A 23,574-nucleotide genomic window follows, 5' to 3' on the forward strand; every position below is an offset into this window, starting at 1 on the left:
TGACTTGATAGAGGTGTACAAGATGATTAGGGGTTTAGATAGGGTTGACCATGAGAACCTTTTTCCACGTATGGAGTCAGATATTACGAGGAGGCATAGCTTTAAATTAAGGGGTGGTAGGTATAGGACTGATGTTAGGGGTAGATTCTTTACTCAGCGAGTTGTGAGTTCATGGAATGTCCTGCTAATGGACTCTCCCTCTTTATGGGCATTTAAACGGGCATTGGATGGGCATATGGAGGATAGTGGGCTAGTGTAGGTTAGGTGGGCTTGGATCGGCGCAACATCAAGGGCCGAAGGGCCTGTACTGCGCTGTATTTTTCTATGTTCTATGTTCTATCTGAATCAGGATTCTGCAACACTGGATTTGCAAATAATGGCTCTGGGAGAAGCAGGCTTTATTTTAGTCTTCGAGAACCCACAGTTTCTCCCAGTGTAGTAACATGGTTACAACATACCAAGTATGTAAATGCATTGGAAGCAGCTCAGAAGAGTTTACTAGACTAATGCCTGGAATGAGGGAGTTGTCTTTTGAGGAAAGGCTTTACAAGCTGGGTTTGTTTCCACTGGGGTTTAGAAAAGGGTTGGATGGCTTGATTGAATTGTAGAAGATTGTGAATGGTTTTCACAAGGGAGATGTGGAAACAATGTTTTCTGTTGTGGGTCAGTCCAGAACTAGGGGCCACACTTCCAAAATAGAAGTAACTCTTTCAGGGCAGAGGGTGGTGCAACTTTGGAACTGCCTGGCTCAGAAGGTGGTATCACTGAATATTTTTTATGGCAAAAAACAGATTGTGTTTTTATTCATTAATGGATGTGGACATCTCCAGCACTTATGGCCTGTCTCTAATTGCCACTCGACCTGGCTGGCTTTCTCGGGTCATTTCAGAGGGCTGTTAAGAGCCAACCCACATCGTTCTAGGTATGCAGTCACATGCAGGCCAATATGTAAGGATAGCAGATTTCCTTCCCTAAAGGCCATTAGATGGTTACGTTACAACAATCAACAATGGTTGTCATTAAGCAAGCTTTTCATAGATTCTCATTAAGTTAAATTTAACTCATCTGAAACAAAGACATCAGCCTGTGTCTCTAAATGACTGGTCCAGTTCCAGTACCACTACCCCATCACCTCCCTTCTTGTTAGGCAAGGGAGTCAAGAGTCATTGGGTATGATGGGAATCTAGAATCCAAAATACAAACTGATTAACCATGATGATATTGAATGGTGGAGCAAGCTCCAGGTCTACTTCTGCTCTTCCTTCATAAGCTTGTGTCATGTGGTTCTGCACCAAACCAGTCAAAACAGTATTCTTGGTCTGTATTGATCTCAGCCAGAATACTATCAGTTGGCACTAACTCTGAGTCACAGAAAAATAATGAACCAGGATTTCTGCTCCTGAGTATTATCCAGTGAGCCTTTGGTAACAGACACGCTATTTTTCAGAATCTGACTTGTGCATTACTAACATCAACTGGAAGTTACTGTATAATAATTGGTGCCACTGAATCATAACACTATGGAGTCAAATGGCCTCCTGACTTCTCCAGACTAAACTAGCACATGAATAACTGTTCGAATGAAGACGGTTTCCCAATGCTAATGGAAGTGCATGGTGGCTAAAGCCAATGTTTACAGGAGAAGGAAAATTAGGAAAGAAAGACTGATAAACAGTTGAGCTGTGTTATAAATTCAGGCATGCAATAGTGACTTACCTGAGATGGATGTTCCACATGGGATAGAGTCAATGGTTCCATGGCTGTTGGCATGAATATTAAGACATGGGAAACTATGATACAGGATAGGTTGTATGGTGACAGTAAATTCACCAATCTCTTTCCCTGTATCAGAAACCGTCATCAGGGAGTCTGTGAAGTAAATATTGTTGAATTCCTCGGGCACTGAAACACACAATTCATCAGCAGTGTTATTAAAAATAGTCAAGACAGTGCTCTTCTCCTCAGGGGCATCTGAATTCAATTCCAAGCCCCTGGGTGAGACAAATGCATATTCCATTTATGTGGGAAAATACAACAAACAATTGAGGGAGCTGGAAGTCTGAAACAAAAACAGCAAATGCTTGAGAAACTCAGCAGTCTGGTAAAATCTGTGGAGAGAAAATAGAGTTAATGTTTTGAGTCCAGTGACCCTTCTTCAGAGCTGTTCTTCAGTCAAAGAGTCATAGAGGTGTACACCACAGAACCAGACCCTTCGGTCCAACTCGTCCATCCTGACCAGATATCCTAAATTAATCTGGTCCCATTTGTAAGAACTTGGCCCATATCACTCTAAACCTTTCCTACTTATATACCCATGCAGATGATTTTTAAATGTTATAATTGTACCAGCCTCCTCCACTTCCTCTGGCAGCTCATTCCATACATGTACAACTCTCTGCACGAAAATGTTGTCGCTTAGGTCCCTTTTAAATCTTTCCCCTTTAATTCTGACGCCCCCAATCCAGGGAAAATTCCTTGTCTATTTACCCTATCCATGTCCCTCATGATGTTATAAACCATTATAAAGTCACCTTTCAGCCTCCGACGCTCCAGGGAAAATAGCCCCAGCCTATTCAGCCTCTCCCTATAGCTCAAACCCTCCAAACTTGGCAACATCCTTGTAAATCTTTTCTGAACTCTTTCAAGGTTCACAATATCCTTCCTATAGGATGGAGACTAGAATTGCACACAATATTCCAAAAGTCCTGTGACCAATGTCCTGTACAGCCACAACATGACCTCCAACTCCTGTACTCAATACTCTGACCAGGAAAGGAAAGCATATGAAACGCCTTCTTCACTATCCTATCTTCCTGCGACTCCACTTTTAAGTAACTATGAACCTGCACTCCAAGGTCCCTGTGTTCAGCAGCAGAAGCAGAACCAAATAAATTCCAGAAGAACAGCACAGGGGACTCCAAAGTGCTAAAAATGTTACCCAGACAGGAGACGAAACATCTGCAAATCAACTTCCCTTAAACCCCATCTCCCACTCCTTAGTCCATTGGCCCATCTGATCAAGATCCTGTTGTACTCTGCGGTAACCTTCTTCACTGTCCACTACACTTCCAATCTTGGTTTCATCTGCAAACTTAATGACTATGCCTACTATGTTCACATCCAAATCATTTATATAAATGACAAAAAGCAATGGACCCAGCACCGATCCTTGTGACACACTGCTGGCCTCCAGTCTGAAACACCACCACCCTCTGTCTTCTACCTTTGAGCCAGTTCTGTATCCAAATGGTTAGTTCTCCCTGTATTGCATGTGATCTAATCTTATAACCAGGCTCTCATGAGGAACCTTGTTGAATGCCTGAAGTCCAAATAGATCACATCCACCATTCTGCCCTTATCAATCCCATTCGGTGTTTCTTCAAAAATCTCAACCAAGTTTGTGAGACATGATTTCCCACTCACAAAGCCATGCTGACTATCCCTAGTCAGTCCTTGCCTTTCCAAATGCGTGCAAATCCTGTCCCTCAGGATTCCTTCCAACAACGTGCCCGCCACCAACATCAGGCTTACTGGTCTATAGTTCCCTGGCTTTTTCCTACCACCTTTCTTAGACAGTGGCACCACGTTAGCCAACCTCCAGTCTGCTGGCAGCTCTCCTGAGACTGTCAATGATGCAAATGTCTCAGGACATTTGCAAGGGGCCTAGCAATCACTCTCCTTGCTTCCCACAGATTTCTAGGGTACACCTGATTGGGTCCAAGACATCCAGCACCTCCTCCTCTGTAATATGGACATTTTTTTCATCTATTTCCCCACATTCTATAGCTTCCATTTCCTTCTCCACAGTAAACACTGGTGCAAAATACTTATTTCGTATCTCCCTCATCTCCCGCGGTTCCACACAGAGGCTTCCTTGCTGATCTTTGAGGGACCCTATTGTCTCCCTTGTTATTATTTTGTCTTTAATGTATTTATAAAAGGATTCTCCTTCACCCTATTTGCCAAAGCTATTTCATGTCCCCTTTTCGCCCTCTTCACTGGACTCAAATTGCTAACTCTATTTTCTCTCCATAGATGTTGGCAGACCCACTGATTTTCTCTAGCAAATTCCTGTTTCAGATCTCCAGCAACCACACTTCTTTGTTTAATAAAAAAAAAGATAGTTTTCACAGACTAAATACCAAGTTGTGCTTTATCTGCACTTGGAATGTATAAGTAGGACAAGCCTTACTCTTTATCTAACCCCATGCTGTCACTTTTCTGGTATTTAATGAGGTAACTTTGCTCTGTATCTAATCTCATACTGTCCCTGTCCTGAAGTGTGTAATGGAAACAGTGTAAGAGAGTAGAGGGGGATCCAATGTATGCTGTACCTATCCTGGGAATGTTTGATAGGGACAGTGCAGAGGTTCTTTACTTTCATTTTAAGAGTAGAGAAAGCTTGACACTGTATCCAACCCTATGCTGTACATGTCTTGGGAATGGTTGATGGGGACAGAAGAGGTGGCTTTACTCTGTGTCTCACTCTATTCTGTACCTGTCCTGGGAGTGTTTTTGTGAAGATAGTGTCAAGAGAGTTACACTCTACATCTAACTCCATGCTGTACGAGTCCTGTGAGTGTTTGTTTGGGATGGTGTTGAGTGAGCTTTACTGTATATCTAATCCCATGATGTACCTGTCCAGGGGGTGTTTTATCGGACAGAACTGAAGAAGCCTTACTTTTAGTTTAAAAGAATAGAAAGAGCTTCATTCTATATCTAATCCCATGCTGAATCTCTCCTATTAGCATTTGATGGCACACTGGAGGGGCTTTACTTTCAATTTAAAAGAGGAACTTCACTTTATATTTGCCTTCATACCGTACCTTCCATGGGAGTATTTGATGGGGACAGTACAGTGGAAGCTTTATTTTCACTTTAAAGGAATATGAAGCTTTACTCTGCACTTAATAGCTATTCCATGGAATAGCTGCACTGGAAGTGTTTGATCGGGCAGTGTACAAAGGATCAACCATATTCCTCTGGAATTGAACCAGACCAGGTAAGATCGGCAGACTTCCTTCCCGAAAAGACATTTGTGATCCAGATGTTTTTAAAGAAATAATCAACAATAGTTACAAGGTCACCAATAGGCTGGCTTTTTATTCCAGAATTTTGTTTTAGTTAATTCAAATTTCACTATCTACCATGGTGGGATTCAACTGATGTCCCAAGAACATCTGGATTGCTTGTCCAGTGACATTATCACTACCGACCGAAATGTACTATACACAGGACAAAACTGGGCAATTTTCCAACGTATTGTCAGGTTGATGTTAGTTCTGGATTAGTGGTGCTGGAAGAGCACAGCCGCTCAGGCAGCATCCAAGGAGCAGCGAAACCGACGCCTCGGGCAAAAGCCCCTCACCAGGAATAGGTCGATGTAAATGTTATGTCTTTACTGGATCATGGGCATGGCTCGTTCTGGAGCACATATTTTCAGTGATACTGCCAGATTATTGTCAGTGTCCATAGCCTTTGGTTTACGTTAGGATCAGATTCAGCTCTGGAAATCAAACACTTACCGAGTGAAGCCAGGAAATGAATAGCTTCTTGATTGGCTGTTGGCAAAGGCTCTCGTAGTCCTGAAGGTTGTGAGAGGGTCTCCGACACGGTCTGAGCTGGAGATGTCAACGCTCCAGGCGTACCCAGAGATTCAATATGATTCAGCTCATTCGGGGAGATATTCAGCTCTGAGTTTCCGAGCTGTCCCGAGGATGGTGATATTCCTGAGGATAATGCCTCAGTGGCCAATTCTCTTGAGGAATCTGGGAATTCTGATGTTGACATCTCGCAGTGTGCTTCCCTACAAAACAAAATGAAAACCTCAGGAGGATGAAGACACATGTCTGACACATCTAGCTAAATTAAGCAATTAAATCTTAAACTCTCATGAAAGCATTATTGCATGTCTCTCCATCCCTGAAAAGGACACGTGCCCTTCACACTTGCTCTACTTTGTAGAAGGCACTGTTAAACACTAGGCTCTGTATTAACAGTAATTCACTATTGCCCATTCTGCTCACCAGAATGAGACAAGTATGCTTTTTTCAAATTTGTTTCTGGAATGAGGCTAAAAGGATTAAAAACAAATTGCACAGACTAGGCTTTGATGACTGGGCCAGCGTTTATTGCCCATCCTAATTGACCTTGAGAAGGAGTGCTGAGCTGATGTCTTGAACTACTCAGTTCATTGCATGGTGCTGTTGGGAAGGGTGTTCCAGGATTTTAAACTAGTGGCAATGAAGGTATGGCAATACAGTTCCAAGTCAGGAAATTGTGTGACATGGATGGTAACTTGCAGGTGGTGATGTTTCCACATTTAGCTGCCCTTGTCCTTCTATGTGATAGAGGTGCAAGTTTGAAAGGTGCTGTCGAATGAAGATTGGTGGGTTCCTGAAGTTAATCTCAAAGTGGGGACCGTGACTTCACATGGAGTCACAAGCTCCATGGCAGCAATGAATGCCATTGACCCTCTGCTCTCCCATGTTCTCTTACTTACCCACCCTCCCCTCAAGTTGTATGGAGAAGTTGCAACAATTTTCATGACTTGAAATGGGGTCCAGTGAGGAATCATTGTTATTAATCATATACACTGCTGTCTTTGTGCATTGGTGGTGTAAGGAGTGTATGTTAAGATGATGGATTGAGTGCTAATCAAGTGGGACACTTGTTCCAGCTGGTACTGAGCTTCATTGTTAAAGTTGTACTCATCCACGCAACTGAGGAGTATTCCATCATACACCTGTCAGACTTGGGGTTTCAGGAGCTGAATCACTTGCTACAGAATTCCAAGCCTCTGGTCTGCTCTTGCAGCTCCTACATTAGCATTTACATGGCTGGTCTGGTTCAGTTTCTTGTCAAGACACTGATGCTCGGGGATACAATTGACTGAATGTCAAGGATGCAAAGGTTAGATTTTCTCTTGTTGGAAATGGTTATTGTGGCACTTGTGTGACATGCACCTTATGTGCCATTTATCAGTCTAGATGTTTTCCAGGTCTTGCTATATATGAATGCAGATGATTTCAGTACCTGAGGAATCTCAAATTTTGTTGAACATTGTGCAATGATCAATGGACATCTCTACTTCTGACCTTTTTGATAGATAGAAGGTTATTGATGAAGCAACTGATGATTGTCGACCTCAAACATGATCCTGACAAGCTCCTGCAGTGATGTCCTGTAATTTAGATGGTTGAATCCCCAAACACCATAACCATCTTCACTCGTAAAACTCCAAGCAGTGGAGAACTTTCGTTCTGGTTTCCAGTGATGTCACTTTCGCTCGGGCTCCTTGATGCCATATTCAGTCAAATGTTTCATTGATGACAAGGGCAGTCACTGTCATCTTACCTTTGGACATCAGCTCTTTTGTCCATGCTTGGAAGGTGGAAGGTTTAATTGTCTACCACTATGCATGACTCAATGTGGTACAGCTGGCAGACCTTTCAGCTAATCCCATTGTTTGTGGGATTGCTTTTCCTTGTCTATTACATGCTGCTTCCACTGTTTGGCACGCATGTAGTGCATGCAAGTTGTAGCTTCACCAGGTGGACACCTCATTTTTAAGTTTGCCTGGTGCTGGTCCCTTCTGCACTCTTTGTTGAATCAAAGTTGCTCACCTGGTTTGTTGGTAATGGAACACAGATGTATCTATGACAGGTAGATGGTGAGGACAAGGTTAAATATGTTTTTCCCTCTTATTGTTTCCCCACCTGCTGCAGACTCAGTATATCAGTTATATCCTTTATGACTCTGCCAGAGTGTTTAATACCAGTGTTACTGAGCCATTCTTCATCACTGGCATTCAGGTTTCTCACTCAGAGTACACTCTGTGCCTCTTTTAATGCATTCTCCAAATTGTGCTCAGTATGGAGAAGAACTAAATCAACAGCAGTGGATGGTAATCAGCTCTCTTGCCCTGATGCTATAAGACTTCACGGCACCTGCAGTCAATGTTGAGGTGTGCCAGGGTGACTCCTTCCTGACTATATGCTACTGTGCTGCAATCTCTGCCCAAGCTGTACTGTTGATGACACCAAGATGTTGGAAATTAGCACTTTGTGGAGTTGACAGGGCTGTACTGTGTTTGGGTTTTATTGCTTACTGTCGTTTCTCTTGCAGTTTGATTCCACTGGGTGCTGGATTAGTGGTGCTGGAACTCGGATGTTGCCTGAACTGCTGTGCTCTTCCAGCACCACTGATCCAGAATCTGGTTTCCAGCATCTGCAGTCATTGTTTTTACCTCGTTGATTCCACTGGGTGGCTTGCTGGGCTATTTCTGAAAGCAGTTAAGAGTAAAACACATTGCTGTGGGTCTGAGAGCAGGTAAGGGCACAGATTTCCTTCCCTAAAGATGAAAGATTATTTTGAAAGTGATGATAGTTTCATGGTCACCATGAAATTGTATTTTGAACATCAGAATTTTTTTTTCTTTTGGTTTATCAGAACAAATACAGGAAATTAGAAGCTGCTCTTCAATGTTAGTACACTGGTTGGGAGCTGGTCCAGGCTGCTGGATCACAGTTTGCTTCCCTTCTGCTTTAAACTAGGTACAGTTTACAAGACACCATCCTTGGGCTTAGGAATGCTGACAAGATCAGGCAGAGGTTTCTTGGAGCTGAGGATGTGTTGCTGGAAAAGCGCAGCAGGTCAGGCAGCATCCAAGGAGCAGGAGAATCGACGTTTCGGGCATAAGCCCTTCTTCAGGAATGGCTCCTGAAGTAGGGCTTATGCCCGAAACGTCGATTCTCCTGTTCCTTGGATGCTGCCTGACCTGCTGCGCTTTTCCAGCAACACATCTTCAGCTCTGATCTCCAGCATCTGCAGTCCTCACTTTCTCCGAGAGGTTTCTTGGATCCAAGTTTACCAATTTGGACTCAAAGTGGGGGAGGGTCAAACACAAATGGGCCAGCTGACACAGACATGACCCTGCACCGCCAAAGGTGAGACTCAAATGGTCCAAAGAACACCTCTCCCATCCCAAAAAGGGGAGGCTTAAAGGCCTGGGAGCAACTGGAATGGCTGCAAAGGGAAAAGAAACAGTGACAGAGAGAGAGGGACCAGCTTTTGGTGCGGCATTCACTGAACGAAGTGTTAACTCTTTGTGGTCTGGTTTGAATGCGCATTTATTCATTGGCGGTTAAAAGTTGTGTAATATTTGTGTTTTTGTTCCCTAGAGCTCGTGATCTGGGAATACTTTGGACTTAGTTTATATTTGGGGAATGTATTGTAAATTGAAAGTGTGATGTTTCAGTATGGAACATGCATGGTTAATGTAATGCCCTTTAAAGTAAATATCAGTGGTTATTAGATTACATTCCCTACAGTATGGAAACAGGCCCTTCAGCCCAACAAGTCCACACTGCCCCTCTGAAGAGTAACCCACCCAGACCCTATATTTACCCCTGACTAATACACCTAACGTTATGGACAACTTAGCATGGCCCATTCACCTGACCTACACATCTTTGGATTGTGGGAGGAAACCCCGCACAGACACAAGGAGAACATGTAAACTCCACACAGTCAGTCACCTGAGGCTGGAATTGAACCCAGGACCCTGGTGCTGTGAGGCAGCAGTGTTAACCGCTGAGCCACTGTGCCACCCCGTGCTTATGTAAGTCAAAAAATCTGCAACAAAATGTTGCTTTAAAAATTGGGTCATAAAGTTTGGTAAAAATTTATCTCTTGGAATTGGAAATTATCACGCTTGGAATTTCATTTTCTGGCCAGAGTTAAATTCCAAATATTGTTTTAACACGTGAGTAAATCTTTAATTCAGGAAGATAAGGTTTGCTCTTTGTAATTGGAATTTTGGAAATGCAATTCTCTTTAAATAAAATTCTGATGAAACTGATATCAAGGAGTTTTAAAAAGGAGAGTATAATCTAACAAAGGAGGTAGGCTTTCCCTTGGTCAATTATAACACACATTTCTGTATAGGAGGAAGAGAGATGGTTGGTATAATTACATCCAGGAGTTTTCAATCCACCCCTTAAACCACTACTAATTAATCTATTCTGCTTGAAGTGGAATGGGTGGATGTTGTTTTGTTTTTCAGTGAGTGAAAGATACTGAAGGCTTTCACAGATGGATATGAACTTCTGAACCTGTCTGCAGACTTGCAACATTGCAACACAGTATGGATGAGGCATCCTCAACCCATCAAGCCACTTGTTAACAACATGTCTTAGTGTTAGAGAACTGCTGTGGAAACATTAAATGTATTGGGTATCAGGAATTTCAATGCAGAAAAATTGTTGGTGGCTTTGGGGGAGGAAACATAATTTTGAATTTGGACAAATTTATGCAGGGGATATATCGAATGTCTAGAATGGGTTAGAAAGTAACTTTAAAATATGTGGGTCACAGAGAAAGAAGAAACAAGGTATGTTTTGCCTGAATCAAACAGAAATGTTGGACTAATGTTTTAAAAAAGTATAAGATGATTTACGATGGACTACAGATCTCTCCAGATCTCTGGAATTAGGTAGGTACTAATTTGCAAAATTAGATGAGATGAAGTAATTAGAGAATAGTGGCAGAAGAAAAACGAATGAGAATAATGGGTTGAAATGGCAATCGAAGTTAACATGCATTTTAGTGAAAGGGAAGTTTAGGTGAGTACTAAACTGATTGCTTTCTCTTTGTGATGTTTGTGTCCTTGACTCTCCTTTGAAGAGAATTGAACCAAGTTACCAAGCCATAAGACCATAAGACATAGGAGTGGAAGTAAGGCCATTCGGCCCATCGAGTCCACTCCGCCATTCAATCATGGCTGATGGGCATTTCAACTCCACTTACCAGCGTTCTCCCTGTAGCCCTTAATTCCTCGAGACAACAAGAATCTATCAATCTCTGCCTTGAAGACATTTAGCATCCCGGCCTCCACTGCACTCTGCGGCAATGAATTCCACAGGCCCACCACCCTCTGGCTGAAGAAATGTCTCCGCATTTCTGTTCTGAATGGACCCCCTCTAATTCTAAGGCTGTGTCCACGGATCCTAGTCTCCTCGCCTAATGGAAACAATTTCCTAGCGTCCACCCTTTCCAAGCCATGTATTATCTTGTACGTCTCTATTAAGTCTCCCCTTAATCTTCTAAACTCCAATGAATACAATCCCAGGATCCTCAGCCGTTCCTCATATGTTAGACCTACCATTCCAGGGATCATCCGTGTGAATCTCGCTGGACACGTTCCAGTGCCAGTATGTCCTTCCTGAGGTGTGGGGACCAAAACTGGACACAGTACTCCAAATGGAGCCTAACCAGAGCTTTATAAAGTCTCAGTAGCACATCTTTGCTTTTATATTCCAACCCTTTTGAGATAAGTGACAACATTGCATTCGCTTTCTTAATCACGGACTCAACCTGCATGTTTACCTTTAGAGAATCCTCGACTAGCGCTCCCAGATCCCTTTGTACTTTGGCTTTACTAATTTTCTCACCATTTAGAAAGTAGTCTATGCTTTTATTCTTTTTGCCAAAGTGCAAGAACTCACATTTGCTCACGTCGAATTCCATCAGCCATTTCCTGGACCACTCTCCCAAACTGTCTAGATCCTTCTGTAGCCTCCCCACTTCCTCAGTACTACCTGCCTGTCCACCTAACTTCGTATCATTGGCAAACTTCGCTAGAATGCCCCCAGTCCCTTCATCCAAATCATTAATATATAATGCGAACAGCTGTGGCCCCAACACTGAACCCTGCGGGACACTGCTCGTTACTGGCTGACGTTCCGAAAAAGAACCTTTTATCCCAACTCTCTGCCTTCTGTCAGACAGCCAATCCCCAATCCATCCCAGCAGCTCACCTCGAACACCATGGGCCCTCACCTTGCTCAGCAGCCTCCCGTGTGGCACCTCATCAAAGGCCTTTTGAAAGTCTAGATAGACCACATCCACTGGGTTTCTCTGGTCTAACCTACTTGTTACCTCTTCAAAGAATTCTAACAGGTTTGTCAGGCATGACCTCCCCTTACTAAATCCATGTTGACTTGTTCTAATCAGACTCTGCTCTTCTAAGAATTTAGAAACCTCATCCTTAATGATGGATTCTAGAATTTTACCAACAACCGAGGTTAGGCTAATTGGCCTATAATTTTCCATCTTTTGTCTTGATCCTTTCTTGAACAAGGGGGTTACAACAGCGATCTTCCAATCATCCGGGACCTTTCCTGACTCCAGTGACTCTTGAAAGATCTCAACCAATGCCTCCGCTATTTCCTCAGCCACCTCTCTCAGAACTCTAGGGTGTATCCCATCAGGGCCAGGAGATTTATGAATTTTAAGACTTTTTAACTTTTCTAGCACTATTTCTTTTGTAATGGCAACCATACACAACTCAGCCCCCTGACTCCCTTTAATTGTTGGGATATTACTCATGTCTTCCCCTGTGAAAACTGACGCAAAGTACTTGTTAAGTTCTCCTGCTATTTCCTTATCTCCCATCACTAGGCTTCCTGCATCAGTTTGAAGTGGCCCAATGTCTACTTTTGCCTGTTGTTTGTTTCTTATGTACTGAAAGAAACTTTACTATCATTTCTAATATTACTGGCTAGCCTACCTTCATATTTGATCCTCTCATTTCTTATTGCACTCTTTGTTATCCTCTGTTTGTTTTTGTAGCCTTCCCAATCTTCTGATTTCCCACTGTTCTTGGCTACTTTATAGGATCTCTCTTTTTCTTTAATACATTTCCTGACTTCCTTTGTCAGCCATGGTTGTCTAATTCCTCCTCGGATAATCTTTCTTCTCTTGGGGATGAACCTCTGTACAGTGTCCTCAATTATACCCACAAACTCCTGCCATTTTTGCTCTACTGTCTTCCCCGCTTGGCTCTGCTTCCAGTCTATTTTTGTCAGAGGCTAGCAGAGCCATTACCTGAGGCATCGGGACTGTACCTGGAGCTGTAAATAAAATCTCACAGATCTTTTGATAAGATCATACAGGAGTCAATAATGCGTGACTTGGACTTGGGATACCGGTGTAAGTGTGCAAAGCGATTGTTGAAAAAAATGGCACTGAAGAATGGGTCTCAGACATGTACACCTACTTCACAAAGGGACTAGTGTGGTTTGGAATGGCACAACAGCATTGTTTAAACTGTACGACAATGACACATAATCCATACAGAAACTGACTTCAAAACAGTGAGACTGAGCTGAAGTGAAAGGGCCCAAAAATGATGACATACAGATACCTTGAGAAAGAGAACTGGGGAATTTTGAGGGCATGTCTGATGTTAACAAGCAACCATTTATTGAACTTGAAGTTTGATATGAATTGTTACAATAGCCCGAGATGGGGAGGTTGATGTACAGTATTACTTTTTATTGTTGTGATTTCTTATTCTGTATTTCTCATTTATGTTGCTTAAATGTTGTACTCAGCAAACACTGAATCCTAAAGATCAGTATTTTACTGTTTTCAAGACTGTTATTATTAGCTTGCTTTGCTTGTGTGATTCTGTTTGGGAAGAATCAAAGCGGGGGCAGTTGTGGATATACTGAGATTTGCATGATTAAACTACAGCAATATAAGGGTTAACTTTACAAATGCTAATGCAAAAAGCTGACTTGCAGGTATGGTCAAACCTAAGGAAATCGGTCCGAAATAGATAAGAAAGTACGTGGATGAACAGATTGTCGGCTAGATCTTGTAGTTATGGTATAGGCTTGGGAGTGTGTCACAGGGAGAATCAAGTAGAAGTGTATAAAAAAGCACGATTAAAGCTGTTGCTGCAGAGATCTCAACTTGCAACTATATAGTCAACATATACGAAGAAATAAAGCTGTGTATTTGAAATAATGGCAGACTTGTTCCTCATTTCTTAGGAACCCAACAGTGACCATAATATAGCAGAATTCTACATTAAGATGGAAAGTGACACAGTTGATTCAGAAAGTAAGGTTCTGCATCTACATAAAGGAAACTATGGGAAGGTATGAGGCATGAACTGGCTATGATAAATTGGGGGAGTGTAACTTAAAAGAATGACAGTAGATAGACAATGGTAAACATTTAAAGAATGCATGAGTGAACTGTGGCAATTGTTCATTCCTGTCTGGTATAAAAATAAAATGAGAAAGGTGGCCTTGACCATGGCTAACAAGGAAAATTTAGGAATAGTGTTAAATGTAAGGAAGGGGCATTCAATTAGCCAAAAAAGCAGACCTGAAGACTGGGAGCAGTTTAGATTTCAGCAAAGGAGAACAAAGGGATTGATCAACAAGGGGAAACCTGAGAGTATGAGAGAGTAAGCTTATGGGAAATATGTAAACTGATTGCAAAAGCTTCTATAGGTATGTGAAGACAAAAAGACTATTGAAGACAAATGTAGTTCCCTTACAATCAAAAGCAGGGGAAGTTGTGAACTGGCAACAAAGAGAACTAATTAAACACATTCTTTGGTTCTGTCTTCACAAAGTAGGACACAAATACGCCTCAAAAATATTGGGGAACACAGGGCCTAGAGGGAGAGAGGAACTGACGTAGCTCAATATTAGCAGGGAAATGGTATTGGGGAAATTGATGGGATTAAAAACTGATAAATCCCTATAGTTTGATAATCTACATTGCAGGATACTTAAGAAAGTGTCTGTAGAAATAGTGAATAAATTAGTTGTCGTTTTTCAAGACTCCAACTCAGGAACAGTTCCAATGGATGGGAGGGTAATTAATGTAACCCTTCTTTCCAAAAAAAAAGACAAAGAGAAAACAGCAAAATAGACTGACATAGGAAAAATGCTAAAGTCCATTATGAAAGATTTAAAAGAGCAAACAGTTGGAAAACAATATCAGAATTGGACAGAGTTGGCGTGAATTTATGAAGGGGAAATGATGCTTGAGAAATCTACTAGAATATTTTGCGGATGAAAACAATAAAATTTATAAGGGGGTCCAGTGGCTGGGGTTTACTTGGATTTTCAGAAGGCTTTTGATAAAATCCTACTTTAGAGGTTGAGATGTAAAATTAAAGCACATGAGATTGGAGGTAGTGTCCTGACATGGATAAAGAACTGGTTGACAGACAGGAAACAAAGAGGAGGAATAAATTAGGCTTTTTCTGAGTGGGAGACAATGATTAGTGGGGTACCACATGGATCAGTACTTGGATATCAATGATTTAGATTAGAGAACTAAATGTAATATCTCCAGGTTTGCAAATGACACAAAGCTGGGTGGGAAGGATGCACAGATGTTTCACTGTGATTTGGATAAGTTGAGTCAGTGCATGGCAGGTGAAGTACAATGTGGATAAACGTCAGGTTATCTACTTTGATGGCAAAAGCAGGAAGGCATATTGTTATCTGAATGACAATGGAGTGAGAAAGGGAGAAGTGCAATGGGACTTGGTTGGCCTAGTGCATTAGTTGCTGAAGGTAAGAATTTAGGTACAGCAGGCAATGAAGCAGGAAAGTGGTATGTTAGGCTCCGTAGTTAGAGGATTCGAGTACAAAAGCAGAGATGTCTTGCTGCAATTGTACAGGACACTGGTGAGACTACACCAGGAATACTGCATGCACATTTGGTCTCCTTATCTGAGGAAGGAAATTCTGTTAATGGAAGGACTGCACAAAGGATTATCAGACTGATTCATGGGATGGCAAGACTGAAGTATGAGGAGAGACTGGATTTGACTGGACTATATTCATGGAGTTTAGAAGAATGAGAGGTGATCTCCAAAATACCTTTAAAATTCTAACAGGAATTGAGTAAAAAGAGGAAGGATAATCCCAATAACTGGGAAGTCCAGAACTAGGGGTCACAGTTTAAGGACATGAGGGAGGCCATTTCATATGGCGCTGAGGAGAAATGTCTTCACTCAGACAGTGGTGAGTCTGTGGAATTCTCTGCCACAGAAAGCGGTTGAGGTCAAAACATTGAACATTTTTTTGGGAATGAGGTAGGTATAGGCCTTAGGGCTAAAGTGTATGAGGAGAAAGTGGGAACAGGATATGGAGTTGGATGATCAGCCATGATCATATTGAATGGTGAAACAGGCTCAAAGGGCTGAGTGGTCTTATTTTCTATAGAAACATCTCTGCTGATCAGAGTCCACTTGCCAGCCAATCAGCATTCTCCTTTCACAGTATAAATGTTTATTATTCTTTACTTTAGTGTTTCTTACAAATTATCCTGATATGTGTGCAAGATGAAAAGTGTCTGTTTCTCAGCAATATACAATTTACTTTGCCTTTTGTTGAGGGAATGGGAATGGCAATGGCAATTGGCAGTCCAACAGTAAAATCATGGGCAGAATTTCATTGGGGCCTGAATAATATGGGCTATGGTGAGAAATGAGACAGAACTGAGTGAGAAGTCCAGTGAGAGCTATCTCAACAACAGCAGCAACTGATTGAAACTTGTAACTTAATTCTGGATGCTGAGACAAGATTCTGACAAGGCAGCAGCAAGTTGGCTATTAGAGAGGATTACTGCTTGTTAGTAACCTTATTAACCGCACACCTTGCCTCATGAACATGCAGCTCGCTCTTCACCAATCTCATTGAGCAAGCTAGACCCTGTGGATTCTTGACACAGAATTAAGAGCAGAATCCTGGCGACTTAATCTTTTAATCCACAAACCTGCCTGCCCCGGCCGACCCATTGTCTCAGCCTGCTCCTGCCCCACCGAACTCATCTCCGCATACCTTGACACGGTTCTGTCCCCTTTAGTCCAAGAACTCCCCACCTACGTTCGGGACACCACCCACGCCCTCCACCTCCTCCAGGATTTTCGCTTCCCTGGTCCCCAACGCCTTATTTTCACGATGGACATCCAGTCCCTGTACACCTCCATCCCCCATCACGAAGGACTCAAAGCCCTCCGCTTCTTCCTTTCCCGCCGCACCAACCAGTACCCTTCCACTGACACCCTCCTTCGACTGACTGAACTGGTCCTCACCCTGAATAACTTCTCTTTTCAATCCTCCCACTTCCTCCAAACTAAAGGAGTTGCCATGGGCACCCGCATGGGCCCCAGCTATGCCTGTCTCTTCGTAGGATATGTGGAACAGTCCATCTTCCGCAACTACACTGGCACCACCCCCCACCTTTTCCTCCGCTACATCGATGACTGTATCGGCGCTGCCTCGTGCTCCCACAAGGAGGTTGAACAGTTCATCAACTTTACTAACACCTTCTATCCCGACCTCAAATTCACCTGGACTGTCTCAGACTCCTCCCTCCCCTTCCTAGACCTTTCCATTTCTATCTCAGGCGACCGACTCAACACAGACATCTACTATAAACCAACTGACTCCCACAGCTACCTGGACTACACCTCCTCCCACCCTGCCCCCTGTAAAAACTCCATCCCATATTCCCAATTCCTTCGTCTCCGCTGCATCTGCTCCCAGGAGGACCAGTTCCAACACTGCACAGCCCAGATGGCCTCCTTCTTCAAGGACCGCAGATTCCCCCCAAACGTGATCAACGATGCCCTCCACCGCATCTCCTCCACTTCCCGCTCCTCTGCCCTTGAGCCCCGCTCCTCCAATCGCCACCAAGACAGAACCCCACTGGTTCTCACCTACCACCCCACCAACCTCCGTATACAGCGTGTCATCCGCTGTCATTTCCGCCACCTCCAAACGGACCCCACCACCAGGGATATATTTCCCTCCCCTCCCCTATCAGCGTTCCGCAAAGACCACTCCCTTCGTGACTCCCTCGTCAGGTCCACACCCCCCACCAACCCAACCTCCACTCCCGGCACCTTCCCCTGCAGCCGCAGGAAATGTAAAACTTGCGCCCACACCTCCTCCCTCACTTCCCTCCAAGGCCCCAAGGGATCCTTCCATATCCGCCACAAGTTCACCTGTACCTCCACACACATCATCTATTGCATCCGCTGCACCCGATGTGGCCTCCTCTACATTGGGGAGACGGGCCGCTTACTTGCGGAACGCTTCAGAGAACACCTCAGGGACGCCCGGACCAACCAACCCAACCACCCCGTGGCTCAACACTTTAACTCTCCCTCCCACTCCACCGAGGACATGCAGGTCCTTGGACTCCTCCACCGGCAAAACATAACAACACGACGGTTGGAGGAAGAACGCCTCATCTTCCGCCTGGGAACCCTCCAACCACAAGGGATGAACTCGGATTTCTCCAGTTTCCTCATTTCCCCTCCCCCCACCTTGTCTCAGTCGGTTCCCTCAACTCAGCACCGCCCTCCTAACCTGCAATCGTCTTCCTGACCTCTCCGCCCCCACCCCACTCCGGCCTATCACCCTCACCTTGACCTCCTTCCACCTATCACATCTCCATCGCCCCTCCCCCAAGTCCCTCCTCCCTACCTTTTATCTTAGCCTGCCTGGCACCCTCTCCTCATTCCTGATGAATGGCTCTGGCCCGAAACGTCGAATTTCCTATTCCTTGGATGCTGCCTGACCTGCTATGCTTTAACCAGCAACACATTTTCAACAACGACTTAATCTTTTCACTTGTTCCAAAGGACGTCCCCGTTGGACACCACCATCTCAGGGCACATTTTGTGGAAAGTGGGCAGATTACTGTGCCGATGGACACTGGCCAGTCTCCAGGAAGCCTCATGGCACATCTTTGATCCTCTTACAGTACACTGCCATTCTTCAATGCTGAGCATTGGGGCACAATAGTGACTATGACTATAATGGTGCAGCAAAGACAGTGCATGCTCCAAGATATGTAGCCAGCTAATGGATTGCACGAAGAACATGCTCTGGTCTATTTGCTTGCTCTCTTAGCTCTCAGTCACTTTGAGCCTACATGGGTGATCACAGCCCCATGTCTTTATATGCATCATGTTACATAATAGCCTACTTTGTGACACTGAATAAAAACACATAAATGATGAGCAGGTGCAGGTCACTAGTCCCTTGAGTTTGTTCCACCATTCATTAATGGTGCTCCATATTCTTGCCTATCCTTGATAACCTTTCACCCTCTTGCTTTCAAGAATCTACCTTTCTCTGCCTTCAACATATTCAAAGGTGTTGCTTCCAGCACCTTTTCAGGAAGAGATTTCCAAAGACTCACTCTGAGAGAAAAGGTTCTCTTCACCTCTGTCTTAAATAGGTAACCCCTGAATTTTAAACAGTGACCTCTTCTGTCAGATTCTCCCACATGAGGGAGCTCCTTCACCACATCTCAACTAAAACAAAGAACTGTGGGTGCTGGAGATCTGAAACAAAAATAAAACTTGCTGGAGAAACTCAGCAGATCTGGCAGTGTTTGTAGGGAGAAAACTGTTAACGTGGCCACTCCAGTGACTATTCATCAAATTTTGACGATGAGTCACCACATTCAAAAAGCCAACTCTATTTTCTCCTTACAGAAGCCACCAGACCTGATGAATTTCTCCAGTAATTTCAGTTGTCCATATTTACTCTGTCAGTGATCGCCAATACCAGTGCCCCTCAAGGCTACATACTTAGCCTCTTACTGTGCTCCTTATGGACTCATGACTTTGTGGCCACATTCTGCTCTAACGCTATTAAAAGTTTGCTGATGACACCACCATGGTGAACACAGACTACAGAACAGTACAGGTCTTTTGGCCCTTGATGTTGTGTTGACCTTTTATCCTACTCTAAGATCAGACTAACCTACATACCCTTCAATATACTATCTTCCGATGTACCTATCCAGGAACCACTTGAATGTCCCGAATGTATCTGACTCTACTCCCACTGCCGGAAGTGCATTCCACACACCCACTACCCTCTGAGTGAAGGACCCACCTTTGACGTCTCCCCTAAACCTTCCTCCAATCACTGTAAGATTACGCCCCCTCGTGAAAGACATTTCCGCCATGGGGAGAAGTCTCTGGCTATCCACCCTATCTATGCTTCTCAAAATCCTGTACACCTCTATCAAGTCACCTCTCATCCTTCTTCACTCCAACGAGAAAAGCCCTAGCTCTCTCAACCTTTCTTCATAAGACATGCCCTCCAGTCCAGGCAGCATCCTGGTAAATCTCCTCTGCACCCTCTCTAAAGCTTTCACATCCTTCCTATAATGAGGCGACCAGAACTGAACACAGTATCCCAAGTGTGGTCTAACCAGGGCTCTATAGAACTGCAGCATAACCTCATGGCTCTTAACCTCATCCCCCTGCTAATGAAAGCCAGCACACCATACGCCTTCTTAACAATCCCATCAACCTGGGTGGCAACTTTGAGGGATCTATGAACATTGACACCAAGATTCCTCTGTTCCTCCACACTGCCACGAATCATGCCTTTAACCCTGCAATCTGCATTCAAATCTGACCAACCCAAAGTGAATGATGTCACATTTTTTTTCCAGTTGAACTCCATCTGCCACTTAGCAGCCTAGTTCTGCATCCTGTCAATGTCTCATTACAACTTACAACAGCCCTCCATACCATTCCACAACTCCACCAACCTTTGGGTCATTAGCAAAATTACTAATTCACTATTCCACTTCCTCATCCAAGTCATTTATAAATATCACAAAGAGCAGAGGTCCCAGAACTGATCCCTGTGGAACACAACTGGTCACCGAGCTCCAGGCTGAATACTTTCTATCTACCACCACCCTCTGGGACTATGGGCCAGCCAATTCTGTATCCTGACAGACAGATTTCCCTGTATCCCATGCCTCCTTACTTTTTGAATGAGTCTACCATGAGGAACCTTATCAAATGCCTTGCTAAAATTCATGTACACCACATCCACTGCTCAACCTTCATCAATGTATTTTGTCACATCCTCAAAGAATTCAAAAAGATTTGTAAGAGGTGACCTGCCCCTCACAAAGCCATGCTGGCTATCTCTAATCAAACTATGGTTTTCCAAATATTCATAAATCCTGTCTCTCAAAAGCCTCTCCAATACTTTGCCAACCACTGACGCGAGACTGACTGTTCTGCAATTCCCAGGTTTATCCCTATTCCCTTTCTTGAACAAGGGAATAACATTTTCTACCCTCCAATCATCTAGCACTACTCCCATAGACAGAGAGGATGCAAAGATCATCGCCAAAGGTCTGGAGCAGGAGGGACTTGAACACTGGCTACCTGGTTCAAACGTAGAGTCATTATCACTCTTTTACACTGTAAGACCCCCAGTTATTGACTTGTAATTTTTAATTTATTTTCTTACGTTACCTATTACACACCTCTGGAGCAGGTGAGGCTTGTTCCCGGTCCATGGTAGGGACACTACCACTGCTTCACAAAAGGGTCTCAGTTATTGACTTGTATTTTTTTTACTGTTTATTAACCTATTCTTTTAATCACCCTGTTCAAAGATGTTATTACACACCTCTGGCATAGGTGAGACTTGAACCTAGGCTTCCTGATCTGGTGGGGGGGGGGGGGGGGGGGGGGGGGGGGGGGCGGAGGCGAAGAGAGAGTACACCACAAGAGGGCCCCGAGTTATTGGCTTGTAATCTTTCAAAGTGGATGGTCTCTCTCTGCCAGCACCTTCCAAATTCACAACATCTGTCATCCAGAAGGCCAAGAGGAGCTGCCACCTTGGAACAACGCCAGCTACAACTCACATCCAAGCATCAGGTGCAGCTCCAAGGGTAGCAATCTGAAGCACAAGATCCTGCTTTAAAGTCCTACTCTAGGACTTGAGCACATAAAAACCAATGCTGACACTACAGTGTGGTACTGGGGAGTGCTGCATTGTCAGAGGTACCTTCTCTCAGAGAAGACATTAAACCAGGTTCTATTTGCTTCTTCAGGTGGATGTGGAACATTCAGTAGCAGTGTTACAAAGACCTCAGGACACTACTCCTTCAATCAACATCACAAAAACAGATAATCTGGTCATGACCACATTCAAAGTTAAAATAAAAAGCTGCATCTGGAATGCTGAGACACACAAACAGAACCAGAAGACACAAGCCATTCTGACTTGGAACTATATCACCATTCTTTTTATTAATTCATTCACCAGTCAATGGCATTGCTGGCAATGTCAGTGTTTATTGCCCAGAGGGCAGTTAAGAGCCAACTTAAACTAGGGTATATCTGTCTGACCCTGGGGTCTTATCTATCCTTGTATTTTTCAAAATTTTCAGCACATTCTCCTTCCTAACATCAACCTGTTCTAGCACACCGGCCTGTTCCACAATGTCCTCATGTACATCAAGGTCCCTCTCAGTAGTGAACACTGAAGCAAAGTATTCATTAAGGACCTCCCCTAGCTCCTCCAACTCCAGGCACAGGTTCCCTCCACTAACCCTGAGCAGCCCTACCCTCGCTCTGGCCATTCTCTTGCTCCTCACATCAGTGCAGATCACCTTAGGATTTTCCTTAATCCTATCCGCTAAAGCTTTTTCATGCCCCCTCCTAGCTCTCCAAAGTCCAATCTTCAGTTCCTTCCTAGCTACCTTGTAACCCTCTCCTCAACCTTAAGTAAGCTTCCTTCTTCCTCTTGACTAGATGTTCCACATTCCTTGTCACCCAAGGTTCCTTCACCCTACATCCCTTCCTTGCCTCAATGGGACAAACCTGTCCAGCACTCTCAGCAGGTGCTTCCTAAACAATCTCCACATTTCTGTCATGCAGTTCCCTGAGAATACCTGTCCCCAATTTAGATGCCCCAGTTTCTGCCTCATAGCATTGTAATTCCCCCTCCCCCATTAAATACTTACCCATACCGTCTGCTTCTATCCTTCTCCATGACTATAGAAAAGGTCATGGAATTGTGATCACTATCAATAAAATGCTCTTCCACTAAGAGATCTCACATCTGGCATAGTTTGTTGCCAAGCGCCAAATCCAATATGGCCTCCACTCTTGTCAGCTTATCTGCTTCAGGAACCCTTCCTGGACACACCTACCTGACAAAAACTGCTCCATCCAAACTATTTGAATTAAGAAGGTTCCAATCAATATTACAGAAGTTAAAGTCACCCATGACAACAACACTGTTACTTCTGCACGTTTCCAGAATCTGCCTCCCAATCTGCTCCTCTGTGTCTCTGTTGCTACTGGGGGAGCCTGTAGAAAACTCCCAATAAAGTTCCTGTCCCTTTCCTGAATCTGGGTCAGATCTTAAACAACAACGAGACAGAGTCCAGGAAAGGGATGGACAGCTTAGTGGTATGGTGTAAAGACAAGTTATGCCTCAATGTCAGCAAAACAAAAGAGCTGGTCATCAACTTCAGGAAGCGGCGTGGAGGACACGCCCCTGTCTGTATCAATGGGGCTGAGGAGGAGATGATTGGGAGCTTCAAGTTCCTAGGAGTAAATATCACCAACAATCTGTCCTGGTCCATCCACATCAACGCTACAGTCAAGAAAGCACACCAACACCTCTACTTCCTCAGGAGGCTAAGGGAATCCAGTATGTCCACAATGACACTTATCAATTTTTATAAATGCACCACAGAAAGCATCCTATTTGGATGCATTACTCCTTGGTATGGCAGCTGGTCTGCCTGAGACCGCAAGAAATTACAGAGAGTTGCGAATACAGCCCACTCCATCACACGAACCATCCATTGACTCTGTCTATACTCCTCACTGCTTCAGGAAAGCAACTGACATAATCAAAGACCTCTCCCACCCTGGTTGTACACTCCTGCATCCTGTTC

At 43.9% G+C, this 23,574-nt stretch overlaps 1 protein-coding gene across 1 annotated transcript in view; it reads right to left on the minus strand.

Annotated features, from left to right (window-relative positions):
* Nucleotides 1–23,574, minus strand: part of catip (ciliogenesis associated TTC17 interacting protein) — an 83,183-nt gene that overhangs the window by 48,588 nt on the left and 11,021 nt on the right. The window contains exons 2-3 of the mRNA XM_060827724.1: nucleotides 5,526–5,806; nucleotides 1,717–1,869 (exon numbers count right to left, since the gene is read on the minus strand). Of these exons, the coding sequence (XP_060683707.1) occupies nucleotides 1,717–1,869; nucleotides 5,526–5,806 (434 nt within the window). The remainder of the gene's footprint in view (nucleotides 1–1,716; nucleotides 1,870–5,525; nucleotides 5,807–23,574) is intronic.

This window comes from Hemiscyllium ocellatum, chromosome 7 (genome assembly GCF_020745735.1).
Source record: "Hemiscyllium ocellatum isolate sHemOce1 chromosome 7, sHemOce1.pat.X.cur, whole genome shotgun sequence".
Taxonomy (NCBI): Eukaryota; Metazoa; Chordata; class Chondrichthyes; order Orectolobiformes; family Hemiscylliidae; genus Hemiscyllium; species Hemiscyllium ocellatum.